Source organism: Pristiophorus japonicus, chromosome 3, assembly GCF_044704955.1.
Source record: "Pristiophorus japonicus isolate sPriJap1 chromosome 3, sPriJap1.hap1, whole genome shotgun sequence".
Taxonomy (NCBI): domain Eukaryota; kingdom Metazoa; phylum Chordata; class Chondrichthyes; family Pristiophoridae; genus Pristiophorus; species Pristiophorus japonicus.
The window spans coordinates 166498042-166516785 of record NC_091979.1 but is presented as its reverse complement, the minus strand read 5'-3'; the positions used below and the strand labels follow the sequence as shown (position 1 = coordinate 166516785).

The 18744-nt window shown below is 45.1% G+C and overlaps 1 protein-coding gene across 1 annotated transcript in view; it reads left to right on the top strand.

Moving 5' to 3' along the window:
* Positions 1 to 18744, top strand: part of wdr12 (WD repeat domain 12) — a 60741-nt gene that overhangs the window by 24072 nt on the left and 17925 nt on the right. Inside the window, exons 5-6 of the mRNA XM_070876048.1 lie at positions 1377 to 1492; positions 5275 to 5429. Coding sequence (XP_070732149.1) covers positions 1377 to 1492; positions 5275 to 5429 — 271 coding nt within the window. The remainder of the gene's footprint in view (positions 1 to 1376; positions 1493 to 5274; positions 5430 to 18744) is intronic.

The following is an 18744-nucleotide window of genomic DNA, read 5'->3' as shown; positions in this document are numbered from 1 at the left end:
ACCGAGTGTAATGTAGCCAAGTTTGCTGATGATACAAAGAAGGATGGGAAAGCAAATTGTGAGGAGGACACACAAAATCTGCAATGGGACATAGACAGGCTAAGTGAGTGGGCAAAAATTTGGCAGATGGAGCATAATGTGGGAAAATGTGAGGTTATCCACTTTGACAGAAATAATAGAGAAGCAAATTATAATTTAAATGGAGAAAAATTGCAAAGTGCTGCAGTACAGAGAGGGGGTCCTTGTACATGAAATGCAAAACATTAGTATGCAGGTGCAGTAATCAGGAAGGCAAATGGAACGTTAACCTTTATTGCAAGGGGGGTAGAGTATAAAAGCAGAGAAGTCCTGCTACAACTGTACAGGACATTGTTGAAGCCACACTTGAAGTACTGCATACAGTTTTGGTCTCCGTATTTAAGGAAGGATATACTTGCATTGAAGGTTTACTAGGTTGATTCCAGAGATGGAGGGGGTTGACATGAGGATAGGTTAGGCCTATACACATTGGAGTTCAGAAAAATGAGAGGTGATCTTTGTGAAACTTATAAGATAATGAGGGGGCTCGACAGGATGGATGCAGAGAGGATATGTCCATTCATAGGGGAAACTAAAACTAGTCTTAGAATAAGGGGCCACCCATTTAAAACTGAGATGAGGAGAAATTTCTTCTGAGGGTTGTAAATCTATGGAATTCTCTGCCCCAGAGAGCTGTGGAGACTGGATCATTGAATATATTTAAGGCGGAGATTTGAGCAATAAGAGGAGTAAAGGGTTATGGGGAGCGGGCAGGGAAGTGGAGCTGAGTCCATGATCAAATCAGCCATGATCTTATTGAATGGCGGAGCAGGTTCGAGGGGCCAAATGGCCTACTCTTACTCCTATTATGTTCTTATGAATGGTCTGTGATCTACCTGATCCATGGCAACCAACATAATCGGCTGTATAAAAGCAACAATGGGGAATCTCACTTTAAAAAAACATAATATGGATAGATTGTGTCACTTGGGCTAAATCCCATCAATTGCAAGTTATCCAGTGTCAAAATAGATGTTTTTGGATTGGTGATGATTCTCCACCCTTTGCCTGTCCCAGTTGCCTTTTTCCCTTGCTGTACTCTCGAAAATCCTAAACTGTCAGTTCCTTAAAGGAGGAAAGTGTTTGGAATGGGAGAAGTGACCTCTTGTTTATATTAGCATGCTTAAGTAACGCAGTGATGCATGTCAACACCATTCAATATTCCGCTGTGCGTTTCCAAGTGAATATTTTGCCAAACACTTCTATTTAGAGATAGTGTCCTTTCATCAGCACATTGTCCAGTTCTGAGTAATTCAGTAGCATTCAAAAATTGATATAGTTAATTTATGCTCTCTCAGGATTCTCACGGGATCGTATGACAAAACTGCTCGCATTTGGACTTTAGATGGCCGACCACTCATGGCTCTTTCTGGACACACTGAAGTAGTCAAAGATATAGCGTGGATCAGGAAAGGTGAGCGTTTTGAGAGTCTTGAGTCACAAGTAGCTACAGCTAAGCTCTGGCCACTTGGGGTCTAGTTTTAGAGAATCTAAATCTGCAGACTTTGTTTTATTATCTGTAGAGCTCATTCAGTAAATTACAATATTATATTTTCTGCCACTAGAGGAAGTTTTATTAGATTATGTAGCTTGCTGGGAGTCTCTTGTGGCCGAAAGAGATATTGCAGCAAAGGTGAATGTGCAAAGTGCTTGAATGTTGAATGCATTGATGATTGTTGGCTACTAACAGTAGTTCTATTAAGTCTGCCTGATTTGGGATAAAATTTGGTTGCGTAAATCTGTAATTTTGAAATTCAGTACTTTGAGCAGCTGACAGACATGCGCGTTCTGGAGTGATACTCATAACTTGTGCAATATCACCATTGCATTTAAGTTTGATTCCTCATACGATTGGGTCAGCTCTTCTAGTTCCCCTGATGTTTTTAGAACAAAGTATATTTTTTGATAATTCTGTGTAATGTTTTGAGTTTAGGATCTGAGAAGCTCACAAAATTTTGAGTTCCTAACTTAATGCCACATACTGAAAGTTAGGAGTGTAATATAATGCATCTTTCAGTAACTTGCTATTTAGAACTTGAACATGCTGAATCTACTCATTTAAGTTTCATTGCCAAATTAATTTCTGTCTTATTAACCTGATTGATGTCTTATTTTTGCAACACATAATGTGAAGGGAGTGACTGGTTCAGCCAGGAAATATTGGGGGCTTGTAAAAAGGGAACAGCAATAATCATGGGTGATTTTAACCTCCATATCGACTGGACAAATCAAATTGGTCAGGGTAGCCTTCAGGAAGAGTTCATAGAGTGCATAAGGGATGGCTTCCTTGAGCAGTATGTGATGGAACCAACCAGAGGGCAGGCTATCTTAGATCAAGTCCTGTGTAATGAGACAGGATTAATAAACAATCTCCTAGTAAAGGATCCCCTTGGAATAAGTGATCATAGCTTGATTGAATTTCAAATTCAAATGGAGGGTGAGAAAGTTGGATCTCTAAACAGCGTACTAAGCTTAAATAAAGGAGACTATGAAGGTATGAGGGCAGAGTTGGCTAAAGTGGACTGGGAAAATGGATTAAAGTGTAGGACAGTTGATGAACAGTGGCGTACATTTAAGGATATATTTCACAACTCTCAAAATATATTCAAATGAGGAGGAAAGGGTGTAGGAGAAAAGATAGCCATCCGTGGCTAACTAAAGAAATAAATGACGGTATCCAATTAAAAACAAGGGCATACAAAGAGGCCAAAACTAGTGGGATCACAGAAGATTGGGAAGCTTTTAAAAGCCAGCAAAGAATGACTAAAAAAATGATTAAGAAAGGGAAGATAGACTATGAAAGTAAACTAGCACGAAATATAAAAACAGATAGCAGGAATTTCTATAGGTATATAAAAAGGAAAAGAGTGGCTAAAGTAAATGTTGATCCCTTTGAGTACGAGACCGGGGAATTAGTAATGGGGAACATGGAGATGGCAGAAACTCTGAACAAATATTTTGTATCAGTCTTTACAGTAGAGGACACTAATAATATCCCAACAGTGGATAGTCAAGGGGCTATGGCGGGGAGGAACTTAACACAATCACTAAGGAGATGGTACTCAGTAAGATAATGGGACTAAAGGCAGATAAATCCCCTGGACCTGATGGCTTGCATCCGAGGGTCTTAAGAGAAGTAGCGGCAGGGATAGTGGATGCACTGGTTGTAATTTACCAAAATTCCCTGGATTCTGTGGAGGTCCCAGCAGATTGGAAAACTGCAAATGTAACTCCCCTATTTAGAAAAGGAGGCAGACAAAAAGCGGGAAATTATAGACCAGTTAGCCTAACATCTGTGGTTGGGAAAATGGAGTCCATTATTAAAGTAGTAGTAGCAGGGCACTTGGAAAAGCATAATTCAGTCAGGCAGAGTCAGCATGGATTTATGAAGGGGAAGTCATGTTTACAAATTTGCTGGAATTCTTTGAGGCGTTAACGAACAGGTTGGATAAAGGGGAACCAGTGGATATGGTGTATTTGGACTTCCAGAAGGCATTTGACAATGTGCCACATAAAAGGTTACAAGATAAAAGTTCACAGGGTTGGGGGTAATATATTAGCATGGATAGAGGATTGACTAACTAACAGAAAACAGAGAGTCGGGATAAATGGTTCATTCTCGGGTTGGCAGTCAGTAACTAGTGGAGTGCCGCAGGGATCAGTGCTGGGACTCCGCAACTATTTACAATCTATATTAATGACCTGGAAGAAGGGACCGAGTATAAAGTAGCCAAGTTTGCTGACGATACAAAGGTGGTAAGAAATGCAATGAGTGAGGAGGACACACAAAATCTGCAAAAGGACATAGACAGGCTAAGTGAGTGGTCAGAAATTTGGCAGATGGAGTATAATGTTGGAAAGTGTGAGGTCATGCACTTTGGCAGAAAAAAAAAACAAAGGGCAAGTTATTATTTAAATGGAGAAAGATTGCAAAGTGCTGCAGTACAGAGGGACTTGGGGGTACTTGTGCATGAAACACAAAAGGTTAGTATGCAGGTACAGCAAGTGATCAGGAAGGCCAATGGAATCTTGGCCTTTATTGCAAAGGGGATGGAGTATAAAAGCAAGGAAGTCTTGCTACAGTTCTACAGGGTATTGGCGAGGCCACACCTGGAATACTGTATGCAGTTTTACAAAAGAATATACTTGCTTTGGAGGCAGTTCAGAGAAGGTTCACTAGGTTGATTCCGGAGATGAGGGGGTTGACTTATGAGGAAATGTTGAACAGGTTGGGCCTCTACTCATTGGAATTGAGAAGATTGAGAGGCGATCTTAGCGAAACGTACAAGATTATGAGGGGGCTTGACAAGGTGGATGCAGAGAGAATGTTTCCACTGATGGGGGAGACTAGAACTAGGGGGCATAATCTTAGAATAAGGGGCCGCCCATTTAAAACAGAGATGAGGAGAAATTTATTCTGAGGGTTGTAAATCTGTGGAATTTGCTGCCTCAGAGCTGTGGAAGCTGGGACATTGAATACATTTAAAACAGTTTCTTAACCGATAAGGCATTATGGGGAGCAGGCAGGGAAGTGGACCTGAGTCCATGATCGGATCAGCCAAGATCGTATTAAATGGCAGAGCAGGCTCGAGGGGCCGTATGGCCTCCTCCTGCTCCTATTTCTTATGTTCTTATGACCTCTGGATTGTTCCAGTGAAAAGATCAACATAAACCTTGTGTTAAAATTGAAGGTATAACATCAGGATAGCAAAAATTAGAGATTAGAAAGATTTCATATATGACCACCTTCCTGTCAATTAGAGTACATTGCTGGTAATTCAAGTAAAAATGCACTATTTTTGGGCACGGTAATGTTCCTTTTTTCTCTGCTTGCCTAGATTTCCTTGCACACGCATTCACACTCTTGTGGGTGGGTATTCCTAGGCCTCTTGCAATGCTGCTGCAAGAGGCATGAGCACATCAGCATTCCTCCCACCTCTTTGTAGGGACATGTCTGGACTTCGCTTGCTGTTCTTCTAACAGCAGCATCATTAAGATCAGGAGTTTACTGGAGTAATGAAGACATGGGCACATGTTCCATCGCTCCTTAGTAAAATGTGCTTGTGCTTTCATGTGCTGTGTTTGCTCTATAAATGTGGTGTGTGAAGTGCCTTGGGATATTTTACTACGTTAAAGGCACAATATAAATTCAAGGGGTGTGATTTTATTTAACTTTATACATGCTCTTTCTGTTAGTTGGTCCCTGCAACTTGCTGCTCAGTGCCTCTCAAGACCAGAGTATTATTTTATGGGAATGGAACTGGGAAAAGAACAAAGTGAAAGCATTGCACTCCTGTCGAGGACATGCTGCAAGTGTGGAGTCAATTGCTGTGGACAACACCAAAACCAAAGTGAGTTGCTTAATTATGAGAATTTAGCTGTTTGTCTTTTCTTGGATAAATGACATTGGGATACTATCCGTCTAGCTCTGCAGGCTGACCTTTTATCTGGTTTAGTAGTTTTGGCAATCCTCTTCGGAGGTACCAGCGGATTGGGAAGAGCCAATAAGCCAGTATTAAGGATGCATGTATTTTATCTTGCATGCGCTGCACCAAACCTGAGAAATCCTGGTATCATTATTGCAGTGTTTTCTGTTGGAAGGTGTTTTTTTTAAAAGTCGTTTTTGCCTAACATCGCTAACAGCACCATCATTAAGATCAGGAGTTCACTGGGGTAATGAAGACCTGGACACATGCTCCATCACTCTTTGGTAAAATGTGCTTGTGCTTTCATGTCCGGTCATCTGATTTTAGGCTTTTGGCAATGCCATTTGGAGCAGTTTGTTAGGAAGTATGCAAAAGCTTTCTGGGATTGACTTCCTTCGACTTTCCCTGCTCTGTGTTTGGTATCCAACTGATCATTTTGCACATTATCATGACTGAGATGAAGAATTCATTTGTTTGGTGGATTGTCAGCAATGTAACATGTTCAATTACTTTGTAATACCATGTGTTTCACAGATTGCTCTGTAGCTTATTGCCAGTCCTTAAAGGCAACATTGATGATTGTTTGAAGCAAACTTCTTGTTTGTCAGAGGGATGTTGACATTAATTGTTTGGATCTTAAAGAATGCGTGAATTGTGCAGTTGGAATTGGGTGTGTTGTCGGAGAAAAGATGGAGCTTTTTCTGCTCCTGGGAGTGCTTGCTGCTGAGACTAGATATTAAGTGTTCCCCTGCTTAAATCCTTCGCATGGTGAGCACAGAAGCACCAAATAAGTTACCAAAAACATTTATCAGAAAAATGAAGTGTACTCTATAGTGCACAAATAAAACGTTAATCATCTATACCCAGTTTAATACAAATGAATCTCATGCTCAAACTTGTGTTAATCCAACAATCATAACCTCTATATTAAATGGTTACTGAGAGCTGAAAGAAATAGAGTAAGATCATCCTTGGGTCTTCCATACGTGTGCAGTAGATTGATCATGCTGACTGGAATCGCGTTCACTGTAAAGCACTGGCTGTGCATTGGCACAACAATGCTCTTACATGTCATAGTACTCCAAAGTTATTGAACATCTTATCGCCTCCCAAATCCATGCCCGTCTGTCCTGCCACTCCATGCTTGAATTACTCCAGGTTACCGTCCCTGAAACAGCTCTAACCAAAATCGCAAATAACTTCCTCTGTGACTGACAGTGTGACATTATTTCTCCTCTTTCTCCTCCACCTCTGTTACCTTTGATAATGTTGATCATGCTGTCATCCTCCAATGCCTTTCCTTTGTTGTCCTGCTCAGTGAGATTGTCCTTAGCGCTTCCAGCGATGGCTTTGCTTCCTGTCCTGCACTGTTCCCACAAGATTCCCTCAAAGATCTGTCCTGGCCATCTCCCCTTCATCTCAATAGTGTTTCTTGGCGATATCATCTGCAGGCATGGGGTTAGCTTCCATATGTATGCTGATGGCATCCAGCTTTACCTTTCCACCACCTCGTTTGACCTGTCCACTGCCTATGTTGTCATAGGAACATAGGTACAGGATTACACCATTTAACCCCTTGAGGCTATTCTGTTATTCAATGAGATCATGGGTGATCTGTGACCTAACTCCATACATCCGCCTTTGGCCCATATCCCTTAAAAGCTTTAGTTAACAAAAATCTATCAATCTCATATTTAAAATTAGCAACTGACCTAGCATCAATTTCAGTTTGCGGAAGAGTGTTACAAACTTTTTGATTATTTTCTGTACCTGTCCATGACATTTTAATGATCTATGTATATGGACCCCCAAGTCTCTGGCCCTCTACTGTTTCTAGCTTTTCACCATTTATAAAAGTACTCTCCAATCCTGTTTAGATCCAAAATAGATGACCACACATTTGATTACATTGAAATCCATTTGCCATAGTTTTTCCCATTCACTTAAACTATTGATATATCTTTGTAATTTTATGGTTCCATCTGTACTGTTTACAGTGTCTCCTATCTTTGTGTCATTGGCAAACTTGGATATGTGGCTTTCTATCCCATCATCTAAGTCATTAATAAATATGTTGAATAGTTGAGGCCCTGACACAGATCTCCATGGGACACCACTAGTCACATTCTGCCAATTAGAGTACCTGCCCATTCTTCCTACTCTGTCTCCTGCTGTTGGGCCAATTTCCGAACCTGGTTAATAATTAGACTTAAATTCTTTCGGCTTCAACTTTAGCTAATAGACTCTTATCAAATGCCTTCTGGAAGTCTATATAAATAACACCCATAGACATTCATTCCCCTGTCCAGTACTCTCGTCACCTCTTCAAAAAAATGTAATCAGGTTCATTAGGCATGACCTACACTTTACAAATCCATGCTGGCTATCTCTGATCAGCTGAAATTTTTCAAGGTGTTCAGTCACTCTATCCTTAAGTATAAACTCTAGTAATTTCCCAACAACACATGTTGGGTAAACTGGTCTTTAATTCCCTGGTCTCCCTCTCTTACCTTACTTAGCGAAGTGACATGCGCAATTTTCCAATCTTAAAAAAAAAACGGTTCCCCAATCAAGAGAACTTTGGAAGATTAAAGTTGGGGTATCTGCAATAGTGTAACCTACTTACTTTAAAACCCTGGGATGGAAATCATCTAGTCCTGGCATTTGTCATTACTGTTATTTTGCTTACTTTAAATTTGGTGAGTCCCTGTTCCTAATTTAATATTAGTTTCCTTGGGATATCCGGCATGTTATCCCCTTCATCAACTGTAAATATGGGCGCAAATTAATTATTCAACGTGTCTGCCATTTCCTATTTTCATTTGCAATATCAGTTAGCAGTTTTCAAGGGGCCCACGTTGCTCCTGACCACACTCTTTCCTAATATATTTGTAAATTTTGATATCTCTTGCAAATTTCTTTTCATACTCCTTTACTATCTGTTTTGTCATTATTTGTTCTTTGTATCTCTCCCAGTTGTCAAGATTTGTGTTAGTTTTTGCATTTTGTATGCTTTTTCTTTGTTTTCTGTTGTCCCTTCCCTCTTCAGTCGTCCATGGCTATTTTTTGCCCCTAAGGGCTGCAAACTGGTTCTGTATCACATTAAATTATGTTTGGATCACCTACTAATCTGTCATTTTACCAATTAACAGATTTGCCCAGTTTACAGTGGACAGTCTCTGTCTCATCACGTTGAAGTCGGCCTTACCTAAATCTAGAATCTTAGTAGCCTTTTTGCGTTTCTTGCTTTCAAACACTACATTGAACTCAATCATATTATGATCACTGTTGGATAAATGTTCACACACAGCCTGTTAGCCTGTTAACTAAATCTGACTCATTACTTACTGCTAAATCTAATATGGCCTGCCACCTTGTTTGTTCTCGGACATAATGTTACAGAATACTATCCTGAATACACTCAAGAAATTCACTACTTTTCTGACATGAGCTAGTCTGCTTATCCCAATCTATATGAAAGTTAAAATCCCCCATTAAAACCACTTTGCCTTTGTTACATGGTCTGTACTTGTACATTCTAATATAAGAACATAAGAAATAGGAACAAGAGTAGGCCATACGGCTCCTCAAGCCTGCTCCGCCATTCAATAAGAGCATGGCTGATCTGATCATGCACTCAGCTCCACTTCCCTGCCCGCTCCCTATAACCCCTTATCGTTTAAGAAACTCTATTTCTGTTCGAAATTTATTCAATGTCCACAGCTCTGAGGCAGCGAATTCCACAGATTTACAACCCTCAGGGAAGAAATTTCTCCTCATCTCTGTTTGTAAATGGGTGGCCCCTTATTCTAAGATCATGCCCTCTAGTTCTAGTCTCCCCCATCAGTGGAAACATCCTCTCTGCATCCACCTGGTCAAGCCCCCTCATAATCTTACACGTTTCGATAAGATCATCTCTCATTCTTCTGAATTCCAATGAGTAGAGGCCCAACCTACTCAACCTTTTCTCATAAGTCAACCCCCTCATCCCCGGAATCGACCTTCTCTGAACTGTCTCCAAAGCAAGTATATTCTTTTGTAAATATGGAAACCAAAACTGCACGCAGTATTCCATGTGTGGCCTCACCAATACCTTATATAACTGTCGCAAGACTTCCCTGCTTTTATACTCCATCCCCTTTGCAATAAAGGCCAAGATACCGTTGGCTTCCCTGATCACTTGCTGTACCTGCATACTATCCTTTTGCGTTTCATGCACAAGTACCCCCAGGTCTCGCTGTACTGAGGCACTTTGCAATCTTTCTCCTTTTAAATAATAACTTGCTTTTGATTCTTTTTCTTCCAAAGTTACATTCCATTATATTCCATCTGCCAAATTTTTGCCCACTCACTTAGCCTGTCTGTGTCCTTTCGCAGATTTTTTGTGTCCTCCTCACTCACTGCTTTTCCTCCCATCTTTGTATCGTCAGCAAACTTGGCTACGTTACACTCAGTCCCTTCTTCCAAGTCGTTAATATAGATTGTAAATAGTTGGAGTCCCAGCACTGATCCCTGCGGCACCCCACTAGTTACTGGTTGCCAACCCGAGAATGAACCATTTATTCCGACTGTCTGTTCTGTTAGTTAGCCAATCCTCCATCCATGCCAGTATATTACCCCCAAACCCGTAAACTTTTATCTTGTGAAGTAACACCTCACAGCTGCTCCCAGAGGGCCTATATACAATTCCCACCATGGTCTGAAATCATTTTCTATTAATTCTACCCATAAAGTCTCCAGTGCCTGCTTACCCTCTCATTATATCCTCTCACCATTAAAGTGATTTCATCGTTAATTACGAAGGCTACTCCTCCCCCTCTATCATTTTCCCTATCCTTTATGCAGACCTTGTAACCTGGTATCAAGGTTCCCCCTAAGGTGCATGCATCATGACATAAGAATTAGGAACAGTAGTAGGCCATACGACCCTTGAGCTGGCTCCGCCATTCAATAGGATCATGGCTAATCATTAATCGTGAGTTCCCATGCAGGCTGTATACCAGCTGTTGCTGCTGGAAGAGATACTGCACAGCAAATTTAAAGGTCTCATGCAGAGAAAGAAAATTAGAGGGAACATTGTGAGGGATGATATTGGCTCCAATGAACAAAATGTTGAATCATTGTGGGTGGAGATTAGAGATAGTAAGGGGAAAAAGTCACTGGTAGGCGTAGTTTATAGGCCCCCAAATAATAACTTCACGTTGGGGCGGGCAATAATCAAAGGAATAATGGAGGCATGTGAAAAAGGAACGGCAGTAGTCATGGGGGATTTTAGCCTACATATCGATTGGTCAAATCAAATCGCAGGGGGTAGCCTGGAGGAGGAATTCATAGAATGCATATGGGATTGTTTCTTAGAACAGTATGTAACAGAACCTACAAGGGAGAAAGCCATCTTGGATCTGGTCCTGTGTAACGAGACAGGAAAAATAAACGATGATCTCGTAAAAGATCCTCTCGGAATGAGTGATCACAATATGGTTGAATTTGTAATACAGATTGAGGATGAGGAAGTTGTGTCAGAAACGAGCGTACTATGCTTAAACAAAGGGGACTACAGTGGGATGAGGGCAGAGTTGGCTAAAGTAGACTGGAAACAAGGACTAAACGGTGGCACAATTGAGGATCAGTGGAGGACTTTTAAGGAGCTCTTTCATAGTGCACAACAAAAATATATTCCAGTGAAAAAGAAGGGCGGCAAGAGAAGGGATAACCAAGGAAATAAAGGAAAGTATCAAATCAAAGACCAATGCGTATAAGGTGGCCAAGGTTAGTGGGAAACTAGAGGATTGGGAAAATTTTAAGCAACAGCAAAGAATGACTAAAAAAGCAGTAAAGAAAGGGAAGATAGATTACGAAGGTAAACTTGCGCAAAACATAAAAACAGATAGTAAAAGCTTTTACAGATATATAAAATGGAAAAGAGTGACTAAAGTAAATGTTGGTCCCTTAGAAGATGAAAAGGGGGATTTAATAATGGGAAATGTGGAAATGGCTGAGACCTTAAACAATTATTTTGCTTCCGTCTTCACAGTGGAAGACACAAAAACCATGCCAAAATTTGCAGGCCACAGGAATGTGGGACGGGAGGACCTTGAGACAATCATTATCACTAGGGAGGTAGTGCTGGACAGGCTAATGGGACTCAAGGTAGACAAGTCCCCTGGTCCTGATGAAATGCATCCCAGGGTATTAAAAGAGATGGCGGAAGTTATAGCAGATGCATTCGTTATAATCTACCAAAATTCTCTGGACTCTGGGGAGGTACCAGCGGATTGGAGAGCAGCTAATGTAACGCCTCTGTTTAAAAAAAGGGGACAGGCAAAAGGCAGGTAACTATAGGCCAGTTAGTTTAACATCTGTAGTGGGGAAAATGCTTGAAACTATCATTAAGGAAGAAATAGTGGGACATCTGGATAGGAATAGTGCAATCAAGCCGATGCAGCATGGATTCATGAAAGGGAAATCATGTTTAACTAACTTACTGGAATTCTTTGAGGATATAACGAGCATGGTGAATAGAGGTGTACCGATGGATGTGGTGTATTTGGATTTCCAAAAGGCATTCGATAAGGTGCCACACAAAAGGTTACTGCAGAAGATAAAGGTACGCGGAGTCAGAGGAAATGTATTAGCATGGATAGAGAATTGGCTGGCTAACAGAAAGCAGAGAGTCGGGATAAATGGGTCCTTTTCCGGTTGGAAATCAGTGGTTAGTGGTGTGCCACAGGGATCAGTGCTAGGACCACAACTGTTTACAATATACATAGATGACCTAGAAGAGGAGACAGAGTGTAGTGCAACAAAATTTGCAGATGACACTAAGATTAGTGGGAAAGCGGGTTGTGTAGAGGACTCAGAGAGGCTGCAAGGAGATTTGGATAGGATAAGCGAATGGGCTAAGGTTTGGCAGATCGAATACAATGTCGGAAAGTGTGAGGTCATCCACCTTGGGGAAAAAAAACAGTAAAAGGGAATATTATTTGAATGGGGAGAAATTACAACATTCTGTGGTGCAGAGGGACCTGGGGGTCCTTGTGCATGAACTCTTTTGGGAGCAAACAAAAAACATTAAACCGTGCCCCCTGATCTGGGGGAAACACCAAACATTTACAAGGCCCTTTTATTTTTTGGGGGGGTTTTTTTTGGGGCACAAAATCGTATTTTTTCTCCAAGTGCCCCCTATAAAAGGGGAGGGGGACACTAACAGCACCGGCAATTAAAACAAATTAACTTAAAAACATAAAATCAAATTAAAATTTGGTTGCCGGGCGTGATGGTGCACTCCAGTCCCTCCGGTGCCCACCTCTCGCGGAAGGCCGCGAGCGTACCGGTGGACACCGCGTGCTCCATCTCCAAGGACACCCTGGACCGGATGTCGGCGCGGAAGAGAGGCAGGCAGTCTGGCTGAACGACCCCCTCGACCGCCCGCTGCCTGGACCGGCTGATGGCACCCTTGGCCGTGCCCAGGAGCAGTCCTACGAGGAGGCCCTCGGACTTACCCGCTCCCCTCCGCACAGGGTGCCCAAAGATCAGGAGTGTGGGACTGAAGTGCAGCCAGAATTTCAGGAGCAGCCCCTTTTAAATAACAAAACAGGGGCTGCAACCTCGTGCACTCAATAAAAACATGGAACACGGACTCTTCCAGACCGCAGAAATTGCAGGCGGCCTGGGAGACCGTGAACCGGTTTAAAAATTTGTTGCACGGCACTGCTCCGTGTACCACCCTCCAGGCCAAGTCCCCGATAAACAGTGGGAAGACCCCCGCGTAGAGTGCCCTCCATCGGGGACCCCCGCCTCCTCCGGACGGCAAGATGGTACACCATGGCGTGTCCGGACGGCAGGCGAGGATGGCAAAGTTGAGAGTGTGCAGGAGCAGCCCGTACAGGAAACCCCTCCGCGCGGAACTGAAAGGCACGGAGGGGATTTCCTCGAGGCGGCTCAAGTTGTGAGGCGCCGGCCCCCGAGGGAGGTTCCGGGGTTTGGCGCCGATGAGGAATTCCGTCCGGACGGGGGTCAGTTCGGACGGGATCTCCCCACGTGCTTGAGCCTCCTCGATGCACCTAACGGAGTCGGGGCCCAGAGCTCTTTTAGCGACTCGATGGCATCGGCCGCGCGGCGGACGTTGGCAGAATTTAGGCGCCGCGCCAGCACGTCTGGCGCCATTCAGCCCGCTCCTCCGCCATCGAGCAGGTCCCTGACCCTGGTCACCTCACCAGCCACAGCCCTCTTGTCCGACCGCCACCCAAAACCTCGGTCGTGGAGGTACGGATTCCCGAGCAGCGGCTCCTGCAGGACGGCCGCCACTCCAGCCGGTGGAGAGCTGCGCTTGGTGGAGACTTTGTTCCAGACCCTGTTGAGTTCCTTGTAAAAGACAGGCAGCTCCTGGAAGGCGGTCCTGACGCCCCCCACACTCACAAACAGGAGCTGCGTGTCGTAGTTGAGGCCGTGCTGCTGGCGGAAGAAATACATCGCCAGAGCACGCCACCTAGGAGGGGGCTCAACGTAAAGGTATCTCTGCAGGGTCTGAAGACGGAAAGTCGCGAGCTGGGCGCTGACGCACACCAACGACTGACCGCCCTCCCTAAGCGGGAGACTCAAGACCGCGGCAGAGACCCAGTGCTTCCTGTTGTTCCAGAAGAAGTCCACCAGCTTCTTCTGTATCTTGGCGACAAACGCAGGGGGAGGGGTCAAAGTGACCAGCCGGTACCACAACATGGCGGCCACCAGCTGGTTTATGACTAGCGCTCGACCCCTGTAGGACAGCACTCGGAGCAGTCCTGTCCAGCGCCCTAGGCGAGCGGCGACCTTGGCCTCCAGCTCCTGCCAGTTCGCCGGCCAGGCTTCCTCGTCGGGGCTAAGGTAGACTCCCAGATAGAGGAGATGGGTCGTGCTCCAGGCAAAAGGCCTGAGCTCCTCCGGCAGGGAGTCCACCCGCCACTGACCCACCAGGAGTCCGGAACATTTCTCCCAGTTGATTCTGGCGGAGGATGCGGCCGAGTAAATCTCCTGGCACTCACGCATCCTCCGCAGGTCAGCGGGATCCTCTACCACGAGGAGCACGTCATCGGCGTAAGCCGAGAAGACGACCTCCACGCCCGGCCCTTGCAGAGCCAGTCCCGTCAACCTCGTCCGCAGGAGGCGCAGGAAAGGCTCCACGCAAACGGCGTATAACTGGCCGGACTTGGGGCATCCCTGGCGCACCCCTCTCCCAAAGCGAAGGGGCGCCGTCAAGGACCCGTTAACCTTAATCAGACACTCCGCGGCGGCATACAAAAGTCGGATCCGGGCAACGAAATGCGTCCCGAACCCGAAAGCGCGCAGAGTTCCGAACAGATAGTCGTGATCCACCCTGTCGAACGCCTTCTCTTGGTCGAGGGATAGGAAGGCGACCGACAGACCAGCCTCCTGGGAATAATGGATGAGGTCCTGGACCAGATGGATGTTATCGTGGATTGTCCGGCCCGGGACCGTGTAGGACTGGTCGGGGTGGATCATGTGGTCCAGCACGGCGCCAAGGCGAGCAGACATCGCCCTGGCGAAGATTTTGTAGTCTGTGCTGAGGAGGGAGACCGGGCTCCAGTTCTTAAGGAGGCGGAGATCACCCTTCTTAGGCAGCAGGACGATGACTGCCCTGCGCCAAGAGAGGGGCATCTCCCCGGTCGCCAGACTTTCCCCCAGGACCCGCGCGTAGTCGCTCCCCAGGACGTCCCAGAACGCCCTGTGGAACTCCACGGTCAGCCCGTCCAGCCCCGGGGTTTTTCCCCTCGAGAGCCGGTCGAGGGCGCCGGTCAGCTCCGCCAGGCTTAGCGGAGTCCTTGTGCATGAAACTCTTTTTGGAGTTCACCTGCAAAAACATAAAACATTAAACGGTGCCACCCGACCTGGGTGACACTCCAGACATTTACAAGGCCCTTTTTTTTTTCCCCCTTTTTTTTTTTGTGTTTTTCTTTTTTTTGTTTTTTTTTGGGCACTAAAATCACAATTTTCCCCAGTGCCCCCTATAAAAGGGAAGGGGGACACTAAAAGCACCGGCAATTAAAACAAATTAAACTTAAAAACGTCAAATCAAATTAAAATTTGGTTGCCGGGCGTGATGATGCACTCCAGTCCCTCCGGTGCCCACCTCTCGCGGAAGGCCGCGAGCGTACCGGTGGACACCGCGTGCTCCATCTCCAAGGACACCCTGGACCGGATGTAAGAGCGGAAGAGAGGCAGGCAGTCAGGTTGAACGACCCCCTCGACCGCCCGCTGCCTGGACCGGCTGATGGCACCCTTGGCCGTGCCCAGGAGCAGTCCTACGAGGAGGCCTTCGGACCTACCCGCTCCCCTCCGCACAGGGTGCCCAAAGATCAGGAGAGTGGGACTGAAGTGCAGCCAGAATTTCAGGAGCAGCCCCTTCAAATAATAAAACAGGGGCTGCAACCTTGTGCATTCCATAAAAACATGGAACACGGACTCTTCCAGACCGCAGAAATTGCAGGCGGCCTGGGAGTCCGTGAACCGGCTTAAAAATTTGTTGCACGGCACTGCTCCGTGCACCACCCTCCAGGCCAAGTCCCCGATGAATAGTGGGAGGACCCCTGCGTAGAGTGCCCTCCATCGGGGACCCCCGCCTCCTCCGGACGGCAAGATAGTACGCCATGGCGTGTCCGGACGGCCGGCGAGGATGGCAAAGTTGAGGGTGTGCAGGAGCAGCCCGTACAGGAAACCCCTCCGCGCGGAACTGAAAGGCACGGAGGGGATTTCCCCGAGGCGGCTCAAGTTGTGAGGCGCCGGCTCCTTGTGCATGAATCCCAAAAGGTTAGTTTGCAGGTGCAGCAGGTAATCAGGAAGGCAAATGGAATGTTGGCCTTCATTGCGAAAGGGATGGAGTACAAAAGCAGGGAGGTCTTGCTGCAACTGTATAAGGTATTGGTAAGGCCGCACCTGGAGTACTGCGTGCAGTTTTGGTCACCTTGCTTAAGGAAGGATATACTAGCTTTGGAAGGGGTACAGAGACGATTCACTAGGCTGATTCCAGAAATGAGGGGGTTACCTTATGATAGATTGAGTAGACTGGGTCTTTACTCCTTGGAGTTCAGAAGGATGAGGGGTGATCTTATAGAAACATTTAAAATCATGAAAGGGATAGACAAGATAGAGGCAGAGAGGTTGTTTCCATTGGTGGGGGAGACTAGAACTAGGGGGCACAGCCTCAAAATACGGAGGAGCCAATTTAAAACCGAGTTGAGAAAGAATTTCTTCTCCCAGAGGGTTGTGAATCTGTGGAATTCTCTGCCCAAGGAAACAGTTGAGGCTGGCTCATTGAATGTTTTCAAGTCAAAGATAGATAGATTTTTAACCAATAAGGGAATTAAGGGTTACGGGGAGAGGGCGGGTAAGTGGAGCTGAGACCACGACCAGATTAGCCATGATCTTATTGAATGGCGGAGCAGGCTCGAGGGGCTAGATGGCCTACTTCTGTTCCTAATTCTTATGTTCTTCTTATTGCCTGGTATATTTAGTTTCCATTCCTGACCGTCTTGCAGCCATGTCTCCGTAATGACTACCATGTCGTACCCTCCCAAGTTGAATTTGCGCCTGCAATTCATTCAATTTGTTTCTTGTACTTGTATAAAGAATTCTTATTTGGGTGTCACACCCTAGCTTGTCCTTCTGCTCTAATGTTTTACTCAAACATTTCTATTCCTCCCCTGGCTTAATCACTTAACATCTTTTAGTTTTCTCTTCACCTGTAGTGCCTAAAGCACAATTTCTGTCGAGTACTCTACTCTCTTCCCTTTAGTTTATTTTAGAAATATTATTTATAGTACCTTTATCACATGAGCTCACCCCCACCCCACCAACCCCATTTACTAGTTTGAAGTCCTCGTGACCACCCTATTTATACTTTCTGCTGGGACCCTGATCCCAGCCCGGTTTAGGTGGAGTCCATCCCAACAGCACAGTTCCTTTCTGTCCAAGTACTGGCGCCAGTGTCCCATGAAATGGGACCCCTCTTTTCCATACCACTTCTTCAGCCACCTCTGTAATCCGCTTGTCCCGATGCCAGTTTGCATGTGGTTCGGGTAATAATCCAGAGATTATAACCCTTGAGGTCCTGGTTTTTAATTTAGCTCCTAGTATTCTCCAGATAGAACCTCTTCCTTACTCTTTCCTATGTTGATCCCAACATGGACCACAACGATTGGATCATCTCCCTCCTGCTCCAATATCCTCAACTCGGTTCGAGATATCCCTCACCCTGGCACCAGGTAAGCAACATACCATGTGGGACGCTCGATCCTTCTTATTAAGGATGCAGTCTGTCCCCCTAATTATAGAATCCCCTATAACTACAACATTACACTTCCCCTCTTCCTCCTCCTCCCTTTGGACAGCCTCCTGCTCCAAAGTGCCATGGTCAGGATTCTGGCAGTCCTTCTGACAGTCTTTATCCTTATCCTCCCAGATAGCAATATACATTATGCTTGTTGGCTCGGATCAACTTCTGAGGATCCTCGTTCCCTATCTCACTTGGGTTCCACTTACTCTGTACACTATTGGTCACATCAGCCCCATACTGATTCTGCAATTTCTACGAGGTATGACCAAGGTCTGGAGCAAACTATCCAGATACTCTCATGTCGAAGACTCTCCAGCTCAATGCCTCTGAGCCGGAGAGATTCGAGTTGGAAACATCTACTGCAGACGTGTTTGCTTGGTGCAGTCTTGCTGTCCACAAACTCCTGCATACTGCAGTCCAGACACACAACCTGCTTTGCCATTTCTTAGTCTCTTATTTATATCTACATGTTAGTCTATTGTAAGGTTTTTTTTAACACACTAACTTGTACTGAGCACTAAAACACTGGACAAAATTTTAAATACTTATGCCTCAAGCTTACACTGAACACTACAAGTATTGGAGGCAAAAAGCAGCACCTCCTTCCCCTTCTGCATTAAATTCCCATTCTCACCAAATTCTCAACTTTACACTACATTTACAATGAACTCTTCATGACAACTTTGTGTGTCAGCAGATAACTGTTCAGATTGCTTGTCCACTGCCCAGTCTTGGATGAGCCACAATTTCCTGCATTTAAAAATTGGGAAGTCTGAAGTTATCATCTTCGGCCCCACTACATGCTACATACCCTTACCACCACTTCCACTCCTTCCCAAGCCATTGTTTCAGGCTCAACCAAACAGTTTGCCGTCTTGGTATCCTATTGGACCCCGAGTTGAGCTTCTCACT